General features: G+C 36.0%; 1 protein-coding gene across 1 annotated transcript; it reads left to right on the top strand.

Annotated features, from left to right (window-relative positions):
* Positions 1-5,258: 5,258 nt before the first annotated feature.
* Positions 5,259-12,033, top strand: LOC109192381 (probable leucine-rich repeat receptor-like serine/threonine-protein kinase At3g14840). Its single transcript, XM_019342998.1, has 24 exons — positions 5,259-5,387; positions 5,511-5,688; positions 6,622-6,693; positions 6,784-6,852; positions 6,957-7,028; positions 7,151-7,222; positions 7,310-7,381; positions 7,496-7,564; positions 7,637-7,708; positions 8,042-8,113; positions 8,217-8,288; positions 8,430-8,501; positions 8,604-8,669; positions 8,791-8,859; positions 8,945-8,983; positions 9,088-9,122; positions 9,209-9,585; positions 9,678-9,873; positions 9,982-10,131; positions 10,358-10,476; positions 10,599-10,809; positions 10,991-11,234; positions 11,322-11,475; positions 11,592-12,033. Exons 1-24 carry the CDS (start codon positions 5,282-5,284, stop codon positions 11,898-11,900), a joined length of 2,967 nt encoding a protein of 988 aa, XP_019198543.1. The 5' UTR covers positions 5,259-5,281; the 3' UTR covers positions 11,901-12,033.
* The last annotated feature ends 1,268 nt before the right edge of the window (positions 12,034-13,301 follow it).

The raw sequence follows: 13,301 nt of genomic DNA, 5'->3' as shown, positions 1-13,301 counted from the left end.
ACGCTGGCGTGGAGGAGGAATCATGGGGGGGTGGTAGGCCGTTTCTTGACAAGGAAGCTTGTTAAACTTGAATTTATGAGTCAGGTTTTGGCGTCCGTCTGGCAACCGGTAAGTGGAGTCTAGGCTTCTGAGATATAGTCAGGTATGTTTCTCTTCGTTTTTCATCACAAAACGGATGTGCAACGAGTCCTTGATGAGGGGCCATGGTCTTTTGGTAATAGCACTTTTGTTTGTAAGCAAGTTCCTGATGGTGTTCTGCTCGTGAATGTTAAGCTTGATACGGTTGATATGTGGGTACAGATCCATGAGTTGCCCACAAGATATACGTCTGAATTGATCCAGGAGCAGATTGTAAATTACCTGGGAGTGTTTGTGAAAAGGGATGACCGTTTTCAGAATATGCCATGGAAAACGTTCTATCGTATTAGGGTTTCACTTTCAGTTGATAAACCTTTGAAACGCCGGATGAAGTTTATTAATCGTGATAAAACAAGTTGTTGGGTTTATTTCAAGTATGACCGGCTACATACATATTGTTTTTTCTGTGGAATGCTTGGCCATGCCTACAAGTTTTGCCGTGGTGCGAGGTATTCGGTGGTGCCGATAGAGGACTACACGTATGGCCCGGAATTACGGGCAGGTGGGAACCGGGGACCGAGGCCAGTTGGCGGCAGCTGGCTGCTACCGCCGCCAATAGCAGTACGGGGTACGGTTCCGGGGCAGGGGAGAGCCGGAACGGGACAGAAAGGAGTGGAAGGGGGTTTGGCGTGTGGAGATGGTTCCGGGGAGGAGTGTACTGTGGTAGCTGTGTCTAAGCGCCGGCGTGAGGTCTCGGGGAGCGGGGGTGCGAGACATGGGTTTGATGGGGGTGATGTTGTGATGACAGAATTTTCAAAAAACTTGCAGCAGGCGGGCACTGGTTCCCAGGCCGGCCCGACCTAATGAGTACCCTAAGTTGGAACTACCGTGGCTTGGGCAATCCACAGACAGTTCGAGAAGTTGTGGACATGGTGTCTTGTAAGAAGCCAGATTTTGTGTACTTAGTGGAAACTATGGTTGGACGGGAGCATGCAGAACGCCTCTGTATCAAGCTAGGTTTCGAAGGATTATTTTATGTGGACAACGAGGGACATGGTGGTGGTTTAGCGTTGCTTTGGAGGAAAAACAATACTACTACACTCCTGAGCTACTCTAAAAATCATGTAGATGTGGAAGTTCGGTTGAACAATGATAAGGTTTGGCGGATGACATGTTTTTATGGTTTTCCTGAGCGAAATAAAAAAAGGGAATTGTGGGAGCTACTGGGAACGCTTGGGTTGTAATAGGGGATTTCAATGATCTCCTATATCAGCACGAGAAAATAGGGGTGGGGGGGGGGGGGGGGGACCCGCACCCAGGTAGTCTCCTTCGCGGTTTCGGGGAGGCGGTGGATTGACATAGATGGCTATGAGAGGTCATTAGTTTACCTGGGAGAAGAGTAAAGGCACTAGAATTTTGGATTGAGGAAAGATTGGATAAGGTTTTGACAACGGCATCGTGGGGGGATGTCAATCACTATGCGGATGTACAGAACATTCTGACTCGTACATCGGACCACTTAGCTCAATTCCTCAGGATCAATGCGCCATGCATGCAAAGGGGAAGGGGTCCGAGAGGTTTCAAGTTTGAGATGGTCTGGTTGCCGGATGAGGGGTGTAGGGAGGTGGTTGAGACTGCTTGGCAAGATCGACGGACTGAGGGTTTGCTGAATTGTCAGCAATATTGTGGACACAGTCTGATGCGCTGGGGTGGCAACCATTTTTAGAAATTTGGGGACCGTATTAAGCAGCTGCGTATGAAACAGGATGCTATTAGGCACATACGCGATCCAGATGCGGTAGCTGAGTTTCAAAATCTCGAAATCCAGTTGTCCCAGCTGGAAGCCTAAGAGGATATTTTCTGGAGGCAGCGACCAAAGCAACACTGGCTACGTGGAGCTGATGCTAATACAAAATTTTATCACAGGTATGCCTCTGTCCGCAAGAAAAAAAAATTTATTGCCAAATTAAAGAATGATGATGGGGAGTGGGTGGAGGGGGAGAATATGAACTTGATTATATTGAATTATTTTGAAGGGATTTTTGCCTCTAGTAATTCTGTATGCAGTGATCCTTTGTTTGATGATTTTACTCCACGGGTTACCCCGACCCATAATACTACCCTGTTGCGTCCCTTTGATAGTGATGAGGTTAAAACGGCTGTATTTTCAATATTTTCGGATAAAGCTCCGGGGCCGGATGGTATGAATCCGGGATTCTACCAGCATTTTTGGGATGTAGTCGGGGAGGATGTGTCTATGTTTATTGTAAACTCTCTCAACTCGCGTGTTCTCCTACATGGTTTAAATGATACAAATGTAGTTCTGATCCCTAAGAAAATGTGCCTGAGACAGTAGGGGGGGGGGGGGGGGGGATATGCGACCGATTGCTTTGAGTAATGTGCTCTATAGAATTATGGCTAAGATGATAGCCAACCCGATGAAACCATTTATGGGAGATCTAATCTCGAAATCCCAGAGTGCTTTCATTCCAGGAAGATTGATTACGGATAATATTCTGGTGGCTTCGGAGGTTGGTCACTTTTTAAATAGAAAGCAATGCGGTAAAGTTGGGTGGGGAACTTTAAAATTGGATATGGCAAATGCGTATGATAGAATGGAATGGCCGTTCTTGAGAAGAATGTTGGAGGTAATGGGATTTGATAAGGGATGGATTGATCTGATTATGGTATGTGTGACAACTGTGACATATAATATTGTGGTAAATGGTGCACCTAGAGGACAAATAATTCCGACTCGGGGTCTCAGGCAGGGTGACCCCCTCTCTCCCTATTTATTCATTTGGGTAGAGGGGTTATCTTTGCTATTACAGAAAGCTCAGTTAGTCCCCCCCCCCCCCCCCCCCCCAGTGTCACACTTTTTCTTTGCGGATGATAGTCTATTATTTTTTAAAGCAAATTTGCAGGAGGCCAGTGTGATTAAACAGTGCTTAATGAGGTATGAGAATCTGTCTGGTCAAATGGTTAATTATCACAAATCTAATATTTGTTTCAGCAGGAATACCACGGGGAGGATACAGAAGTGGTGGCGAATTGTTTACGGGTGGACCAAGCCCCCAAATTTGGAAAATACCTTGGCCTGCCATCTTTCATTGGGAGAAATAAAAGGACAGTTTTTTCCTATGTGGAAGATAAAATCAGAAAGAGAATTGGGTCGTGGAACAAAAAACTGTTGTCACAGACTGGGAATGAGGTATATTATTTTTGTGTAAAATCGACTTGTTTATCCAACATAATTAACATAGACTCATTACTTGTACATACATGCATATATGTGTGTATATACTTATATACATATATAATGTACACTACATTATTCGGGCAGGGATAATCATGACAAAACAACTACATCATGATTATAAATTCTTATCCATCATCTAACATTAAATGTTATAACTTCAAGTTAGTCGGATAATTTGTTTGATAACCACAAGTTTTGAAGTTCGATTCTCCATGGGAGGAGCTGTCCATTGGCCTTCTTTGTTGAGAAATCCAGACTAGTTTACCTCGACTTTTATCCAAATAAAAAATAGGTCCTGTTTGATAACATAGTTAGCTTATCAGTCAATGTTGACTTATTTGACAACTATTAGTATATTAGTTTTACACGTGCGAATGAGTTAATGCCCAATATTTATAATTAAATAAATATTTAAAAGTATATCAATGTAAGATTATATATCAGAAGTTCATATAAGTAATTTAATTCAAATTTGTTTATTTAAATATGTAACTCATAGTATATGAATACACTGTAATATATGAGATTCATTATAATTGACATTAAACTTTTTTTAAATACTAACCAAGTTTTGTTGCAAAGGGTTCTAATATATTTAATGAATGCACATCTATACAAGATCAATAAATGAATCAACGGTACGGTACCAGTCCTTTAGGTGTTTTTCTCGGTGCTCATTTAGTTCAACCATTATTGTTAAATTATTATGGATAAAGGAATTCCTAATTTAAGAAATTTAGATGTAGTAAAAAGTATATATATATTTTTAATTATAATGTAACCCAAAGATATTGGACAATTGGTAAATATGATGTAACCCAAATTTTCTTATTGAAATCAATGAGTAAGTTAACGGTGAACTAAAAGAAATTAACGGAGAAGATAATATTTAATGGAAAAGTTAACATATAATCATATAATTAATGATAAATTAGGAAATCTCAAGAAAAAATTAAAATTTGATCAATCTGAACTATTCATTTGATTAAAAAATTTGACCGTCATTTTTTCTACCCATTATACGCCTAACTCTCTTTGGCTCTTATTAGTATAGTAGATAGATAGTAGATAAGTGTTTGATTAATAAGCTCTTTTTTAACAATTTATTGCTCTAAAACGCTAACATTCAAAAAGCCCATACTCAAAGTAGTTTTTTTGATAAGCTTATTGAGAAAATTATTTTACACTAATCAGCTATTAGCTAATAACTAATTTACCAAACATTTTTCTACAATCAACTAACAATATCAACTAGTTAAACCCATTAACCCAATCAGCTAATAGCTATCTGCTAACATCTATTTACCAAAAATAAGTCTCTTTCAAGCTGAAGGTCGGTAGAGTGTACACAGGATGAAAATTACAAGTCAAACAATAAATAGACAAAATATAAAGATTTCTCTTTAGTATTAATTAGTAAACCAGCAACCAAGCCATAAATGTCTCATTATGTGATTTCTTAGTAATTAGTAAACCAACAACCAAGCCATAAATGTCTCATTATATATAGTTTCAGATTGGGTACGGTCGTGAACGCCACTTGCTCAAAACTCCACAACCAAACAATAACTCCATAAATATCTCGTTGTTCCCAAACTTCACATCTGTGATTAATTGAGCTGCCCATGCAGGCAAAATTTGAATAAATAAACAAATTAAAACTCTTACATATAGTTAATATATTGTTCATCATCATTACATGTGCATCGGATAAATTCCATCAACTCAAACTAAGAAAGACCTGCTCGAGCATTGAACTTTAATTTGTAGTTATCATTGTCGGATCTACTTGCCGAAAACTTGTTTTCAAATTTATTTTGTACATTAAATATAAAAAGAGAAAATAATTAATGTTGTTACAAGTTGGGCTTCACCTAGTGTACGCATATATATCACTCATAATGTAAGAAAAACAGTGTAGATGCTCTTCCCCAGAATTCAAGCATGTCAGCCTCCATGTTCATAATCCTCATACCAACTATACTCTCCTTCTTCTTCTTCTATCCTATATTTGTTGAAGCACAGAGTGGGCATCTTCCTCCAGATGAATGTGAGCCTCAGCTCTCTGATCTGTTGTTTTCTTCATCATATTTTATGAATTTTCAGTAGTAGCTCTTGTAATTGCTTGCAAATTACATATTTATTAACAGCTAGCTTTTGATGTATATGGAAGTAAATGCACTTAAAGAAATAGGTAATGAAGTGGGGAAGAAGGATTGGGATTTTAGACTAAATCCTTGTGACAACAACTCAAATTGGTTGACACCACAAAGGAACGATACGCTTCTGTATAATAATACTCTCACTTGCAATTGTAGCTTCCCCGGTGGTATTTGCCATGTTCAAAGCATGTAAGCTTTTCCTTCTACCCTACTACCTCATTATGCTATAATTTTAAGTAATAATCATTTTAATATTGAACATGAATTTAATTTTGCACAACGTATGTACCCAATCGTTATACCGTGCACCAGGGCGCACATAGCAATGTGCGCCTCGTGCTTCTCAAAACGTCGTCGTTTTGTATTCTGTTACAAAATTCTGTGTTTTCAAGTATAAAATTCTGTACATTTGAAACGGGGGATTTTTATCCTTTAAAAAGAAATTATGTACTTTTAGGTATAAAATTCTGTACATTCGAAACATGAGAATTTTCAGTTATAAAATTCTGTGTTTTCAGGTATAAAATTCTGTATTTTCTATTATATAATTCTGTACATTCGAAACATGGGGATTTTCAGTTATAAAAATTCTGTGTTTTCAGGTATAAAATTCTGTGTTTTCTATTATAAAATTCTGTACATTCGAAACATGTTTTTTTTAAGGGGTTAACAGCAGACACACGAAAAAGGTATAAAACGACGTCGTTTTGGGCAAGGGCGCACAATGCGGTATAATTTGCCCGGATGTACCGTATGCTAGTATAAAGAATAAAGATTAAGAGTGTTTAGTAAATAGCTGTTGGTTGATAGTTGTTAGCTGGTTGGGTTAGTAGGTTTGATTAATTCATAGTATTGGCTGATTGTAGAAAGATGTTTGGTAAATTAGCTATTAGCTGATACCTGATTATATGCAAAATGACTTTCTCAAAAAGCTAATTGAAAAATCTGTTTTGAGCAACTTTTTGAATTTTAATCTTTTGAGCATTAAGCTGTTACGAAAATCTAATTAACTAAACATTTATATTGGTTGTTTAACCAAGTCAAACAAGTCAAAATTCGCTAAAAGGCTAATTATTTTACCAAACAGGACCTAAGTCTCTTGTGTTGTGCAATTTAAAGCAGAATTTTGAAGGGACAGGATCTGCAAGGTGTGCTTCCTCCTGCCTTGGTGAAGTTACCCTTTCTCAAGATAATGTACCTACCAACACTTTACACATTTATGCAATAATCACCTCTTATTATTGCTATTATTCCTCGCTTGATTATTAGTTTTATTTTGTGCAGTGTTCTCACCCGCAACTACTTAAGTGGTACAATTCCCCCTGAATGGGCATCTATGAAATTGGAATATATGTAAGTTGTGTTGTGTATTATAACCTAAGCTATACAAGTTTTAGCCATCAGCTTGTCCATATATATACTAAATTAAAGAAGTGAAATTTTAATTTAATTTGCAGATCTCTTAATGTGAATCGACTGTCTGGACCAATTCCAAAATACTTGGGAAATATAACATCTCTTGTATATTTGTAAGTTCCCGACCTTGCTCCTCTCGCTCTACTTACACACAAGTAAAACTTCTGTTAACTTTTTCTGAGGAACTTATATTATTATTGTTTGGACTTTGTTCAAACAATAAATGGATTTTCAGAGATTTGGACAATAATTTGTTCAATGGACCCCTTCCACCAGAGCTTGGGAGACTTACCAACCTACAACATCTGTAAGCGTTTGTTACATGTATTAACAAGCAGTTTAATATATGGGCTGAATTTTGGGTTTTCGCTCACTTATTTGATGCTTTCTGTAGCATTATTCGTGCTAATTATCTCACAGGTGAATTCCCAAAAGAACTTTATGCTCTCACAAAATTAACGGAGTTGTAAGTGCAGTGCATTATGTATATTCCTAATTTATGAAACTCTTTTCTTGTTAATTTCTTCAATCCTATACTTTATGCTCACTTGTCTTGTGGAAAATCAATCAATCAATGCAGGAGGATCAGCAGGAATAACTTCACTGGGAAACTGCCTAGCTTTCAAAGTTTGAAAAACCTTCAAAAACTGTAAGCATTCAAGAATCTAATACTTTAAAATTAAAATCATTTGTTTTAATGAGAAGCATATATGATTGGCAGAGAGGTTCAAGCAAGTGGTTTTGAAGGACCCATACCTCCAAATATTTCTGCATTGACAAGCTTGACAGAACTGTGAGTTAAGATTTCTTTAGGCGATTTTTTTTTTTTTTTTTTTTGGTGTTAACCACACATTGTGGTCCGGGTCTTTCTCTGTTGCTTAACGGTCCAGGTCCACCCGGTTCGCTCCGAGAGGCACAGAAGCTGGCCCAAAGGGGATCGTCACTTGTGGGAATCAAACCCGGGTTATCCCGGAATTCTCTCCCACAAGAGAGCTCATTTGCCACTTGAGCTACGCTGTTGGGTTTTTTGACGATTTAATTAATACTCACGTTTTGGTTGTAGCAGAATTTTTTATGGTTAAGATCAACAACCTAAAATGTAATTGCCAATAACACAAATTTGCAGTAGAGTCAGTGACCTAAATGGAGGTGTTTCCAGATTTCCTACATTTAACAACATGACAGGCATGACAACTTTGTGAGTAATGCATTTTCTTTCCAAAAATATGAACTTAAGTTTCAAATTTGCGCTATATATGAGTTGAAACTATTTATGGAAAAAAGACTAATTCTCGGTGCAGGATGTTAAGGAGATGTAATATTTCTGGGAAGATACCTGAATATATAGCTAATATGACAAGCTTGAGACAACTGTAATTTCTGCAACTTAGAGATTTCTTTTGATCCTTCTTAATTAGCTGTTAAATTAATGAACCATCAAATCTATTTCTTCGTAATTCTTAATTTGATATACTTCTGTGCTTAATTGTTTTATTATCATATTGAAATTGTAGAGATTTGAGTTTCAATAATCTAGAAGGCGGGATTGATGGTCTTCAAGGTCTTGATAATAGAGTGCAGTACATGTAAGTAACATATCAATTTTGATGTTAACAATAAACTTCCTTTCTATTTTGCCATTTATGTTTCTCTCATACTAAAATGAATTTTGTGCTACCTGTTCATAGGTATCTAACGAACAACTCCCTTAGTGGGAAAATACCTCAATGGGTTCTTAATCGAGGTCACAATTAGTAAGTTTTGTCTTATATATTAGATGTATAATCATGCTTGTAATGTGTTTATCAGATTTTGTTTTCAACTACTCTTGTTGTAAAAAGCACTAACAAAATTTAAAAAATATATGGTGTGCAGTTATACATATCTTTCTTACAATAATTTTACGAGGAGCTCTGTGCCACCAATTTGCAATCGGGAAAGCCTGTAAGATTCTTTGTCTTATATGCATATACTATTTCAAGTGTTCCTTCAAATATGGGTCATTTTAGCTTTCTCATTTTTGTATCAGAAACTTGTTCAAAAGCTATAATAATGGAGGACAAAACGAGTAAGTTTTAACATCTTTTGAAAAAAGCATGAATATATAAACACTCTTAATGTAATTTAGTCTCCAAAGATGTTTTTACTTGAGCTCCTATTGGCTTTTTATAGAGAAGCTGCGAAGTGTTTAAAACAATGTACAAAGGGTAAGCACATTATATCACAATGGATTGATGCTAAGCAATCTGAATCATTTGGAAGCAGCTGCAAAGTTTTTTTCATTTTTCTGCAGATTGGTATTCATTTCACATCAATTGTGGTGGAGGCAATGTTTTGATTGGTGACACTATATATGACGCAGATGATGGTTCTACTGGCCTTGCGAAATTCGTTTCCAATAGAGAGAACTGGGTAACCAGTAATACAGGGTACTTTTTGGATAGAAATATAACACTATCGGACTATACGACGACAAATATATCGGTCATCAAGGGAAAAGACTCTGAAATCTACAAGACGGCTCGTTTGTCTCCTTTATCTCTGACATATCAAGGACGCTGTTTAGCAAATGGAAACTATAATGTGAAACTTCATTTCGCAGAGATAGTTTTGAGAGATAATAGATCTTTTCAAAGTCTTGGAAGACGCTTATTTGATGTTTATATACAGGTCAATTGAGAATTTTACGGTTTAAACTGTGGACTTCAATGGTTAAGTGATGTGCACATCGCATTTAACTATAGTGATTTTATTGGCTACAGGGAGAGAGGAAATTGAAGGATTTTGATATTAAAACCGAAGCACAAGGAGTTGATAAAGCATTGGTTAAACAATTTCAAGTAATTGTTAGAGACAAAACTCTAGAGGTGCGCTTTGAGTATGCTGAAAAAGGGACAACAATAGTCCCATTTGCAGGAAAATATGGCCCTTTAGTATCTGCAATTTCTGTGCAATCTGGTAATATTAGTGATAACTCATAGTTTAAATATTAGCTACTGTTACTTTGTTAGCCAATTTTGCAGATTATTTTTTTCTAACTCTCATGCCTTTCCTACAAACTTGCAGATTTCAGGCCTCCCAAAAGTAGAAAGAAATTAATCATAGTTGTTGCAGCAGTTTCTTCATTGTTTCTTATTTCTGTAATTCTCTATTTCGCTGGGTGGAAGATCACTTTAAGGATCTTGGACTTTAGAAAAAAGGCATCACAGGAAAAAGGTAATATATGCATTCACTTTCATCTACTCTCTAATTTTAAAAGGGAAGCTTGGACTTTGTGACAACTTGTGTATGCACTCACATGATATAGAAAAAAAAATCCACAAATTCAAGGTTGGGATGGCATTGCAAAACAATCTTAAGCTTGTTGAAAATATGCCCCGCAGATTCATTCCGAAACTCATCCTCTAATAGCACAATTTTTATAACGATTGTCCTTGTGCAGAATTACGAGGCCTTGATCTACAAACTGGTCTATTTACCTTTAAACACATTAAAGCCGCTACTAACAATTTTGATGCTACAAATAAGATTGGGGAAGGTGGTTTTGGGTCTGTTTACAAGGTATAAAAAATTAATAAATATGATATGAATAGAAATTTAATTAATTCATACCTTTTGTTTTCGGACTTACTACGGATTCTTATGTTTGATAGTTTTGAATTTTCCCTTGTGTATAAAATCAGGGTACATTCTTGGATGGTACAGTTATTGCTGTGAAACAACTCTCATCGAAATCAAGTCAAGGCAATCGTGAATTTTTGAATGAAATAGGCATAATATCATGTTTGCAACACCCTAATCTTGTGAAACTTTATGGGTGTTGTGCCGAGGGAAAGCATTTGTTGCTGGTCTATGAGCACTTGGAAAACAATAGCCTTGCCCGGGCTCTTTTTGGTACATTTGAAATCTTAATTAATAATTTTGACTGCTAGTCGGAATAAAAAAGAAAAAACCATATGCTAATAAACTAAAAAAAGGAAATCATTTTTTTTGTACCTAGCTAGAAAAGTGAGGATTTAGTTTATTTTATCATGTTAAACATGGGAATTCTGATTTAAGAGTTAATTAATTACAGGTCCAGAAGATTGTCAGCTGAAATTAGATTGGGCTACTAGACAAAGAATTTGTATTGGTATTGCAAAAGGTTTAGCTTTCCTGCATGAAGAATCAGAAATAAAAATTGTTCATAGAGACATCAAATCGACCAATGTACTTCTTGACAAAGAACTCAATCCAAAAATTTCTGACTTTGGTCTAGCTAAACATGATGATGATGATGATGAGAAGACACACATTAGCACAAGAGTTGCTGGGACAATGTAATATATTATTACAATTTCTCATCCAAATTGAGCATATAGTTGAAGGAAATAGTTACGTACTCATCTCTCTTTTGTTGTTAATAGAGGATACATGGCTCCTGAATATGCATTGTGGGGTTACTTAACATTCAAAGCTGATGTCTATAGTTTCGGTGTGGTGGCTCTGGAAATTGTTGCGGGGAAAAACAACGTGAAGTATCGTTCCGATGATGAGAACTGTGTTTGCCTCCTTGATTGGGTGAGATATCAATATTACCAAACTCATAATTCATAGATAGCATACATATATACTTGTCAACTAAGTGGCCTCTTCTAATTATATATATTCTATTGTATTTAATGAACAATTTTAAGGCACTTGATCTTCAAAAGAAAGGAAACCTAATAGAGCTAATAGATCCAAGATTGGATTCTAATTATGACAAAGAAGGGGCACTCAGAATGATCAAAGTGGCTTTGCTTTGTACTAATCCTTCTCCAGTCCTGAGGCCATCTATGTCTGCAGTAGTCAAAATGCTTGAAGGCCATAATGATATTCTTGAGTACAAATCCGATCTACATGAATTCAATTTTCAAGCAATGAGAGATCGTTATGATGAAATGACAGTTCACTCAAGTGATTCTTCCATCAAAGTAGGTTTTTCTTCATCATATGCAAATTAATAGTGGCAAAATATTAATGCATCCAAGAAATTGTACTTTAAATTGCCTGACTGGATGTACCAACATCTCAGAGTGCTATCAAATGTAGGTACTTTCAAATCTAATGTATCAAAATATGGTTGTAGTTTTAAACCTATTTCCTAAACAAGAATATACCATATATATAGATGCTATCAGAAGGCATGTAGTATCCTCTCCCATGTAGGAGGTCATAAGATCGAACCTCAGTAGCATTCAAAAATATATATACTATCACATACTTTGTCTCTTTATCATTCTCACATCACACACTTTGTCATATATATCGTACATTCGTACACATGCAATATAATGTCATAATCTTTAAAAATTATATTAAGGGTAAAATGATTCTTTTTTCCCTTGAATTATATGTTTATAGTGTTTTTTCCAGTGAGTTATTCATGTATCAAAAACATTACCCTTTTTAATAACCCAATAGGGTAGCTCAAGTGGCAAATTAGATCTCTTTGTGGGGGAGAATTTTGGGATAGCCCGGGTTCAATTCCCACAAGTGACGATCCCCTTTGGGCTAGCTTTTGTGCCTCTCGGAGTGAACCGGGTGGACCTGGACCGTTAAACGGACAGAGAAAGACCCGGACCACAATGTGTGGTTGACACCAAAAAAAAAAACTTACCCTTTTCAATTATTTTGAAAGTAACAATTTCCCGCCTATATGCTAAATGAACATTTATACCTTTGAAATAAAAGCAAAATAGGTATTTTAAGTCACTTTCTTTTCTAACAAATTATTGCTTATATTTGGGGATTAGAATAAATGCAAAGAATAATAAACACCATTTACAAATATTATAATTATACTTTTAACCTAATGCTAGTAACATAATTAATACTTAATACAAAATTAGCATTACTGAATTATTTCTGTTTAAGTCTTAATACAAAATTAGCATTAAAACTTAATAGAAAACATGTTATATATTTACTTATTTTTCAAATCTAACTTAGTTACATATATAATTTGTGTTCTTAGGCACAAAATAGAGGGTAATGGCTGCGAATTTTTCTTGTTGTCCAAAAACAAAAAGGTGTTTTACCAAATAAAATTATGTTCAATTCTTAACGTGACAATTTTAAGAACAACATTTCTAAATAGGCATTATAGAGAGAAAATTTGATGGATATTACATTTTTCGTAAAGTTTGGCTTTTCTAATATGTTATGTGTGATTTTATTATGATCCTAGATAGGACTGTAACGGATAGGAAACCTTTCGAGCAGGCTTCTGGCTCCTAACTGTATTCGAGTCATGGCAAACTCCAATTTCACTCTTCGAGCGTGTGAGGGCTCCAAGAAGAATAACTAAAAGAATAGAATAACAATATATTTTTGTCGGTCCCGCTATTCATATATACAATGGG

The sequence above is a fragment of the Ipomoea nil genome, unplaced genomic scaffold (genome assembly GCF_001879475.1).
Source record: "Ipomoea nil cultivar Tokyo-kokei standard unplaced genomic scaffold, Asagao_1.1 scaffold0211, whole genome shotgun sequence".
Taxonomy (NCBI): Eukaryota; Viridiplantae; Streptophyta; class Magnoliopsida; order Solanales; family Convolvulaceae; genus Ipomoea; species Ipomoea nil.
Note: the sequence above shows the minus strand (reverse complement) of the source record. Positions and strands in the feature narration are given on the sequence as shown.

Coding starts and splice junctions, on each gene's coding strand:
- LOC109192381 (XM_019342998.1), top strand. CDS start 5,282: ATGTCAGCCTCCATGTTCATAATCCTCATACCAACTATACTCTCCTTC. Junction 8,289..8,429: donor ATGACAAGCTTGAGACAACT/GTAATTTCTGCA, acceptor TTGAAATTGTAG/AGATTTGAGTTTCAATAATC. Junction 9,874..9,981: donor TGCAATTTCTGTGCAATCTG/GTAATATTAGTG, acceptor ACAAACTTGCAG/ATTTCAGGCCTCCCAAAAGT.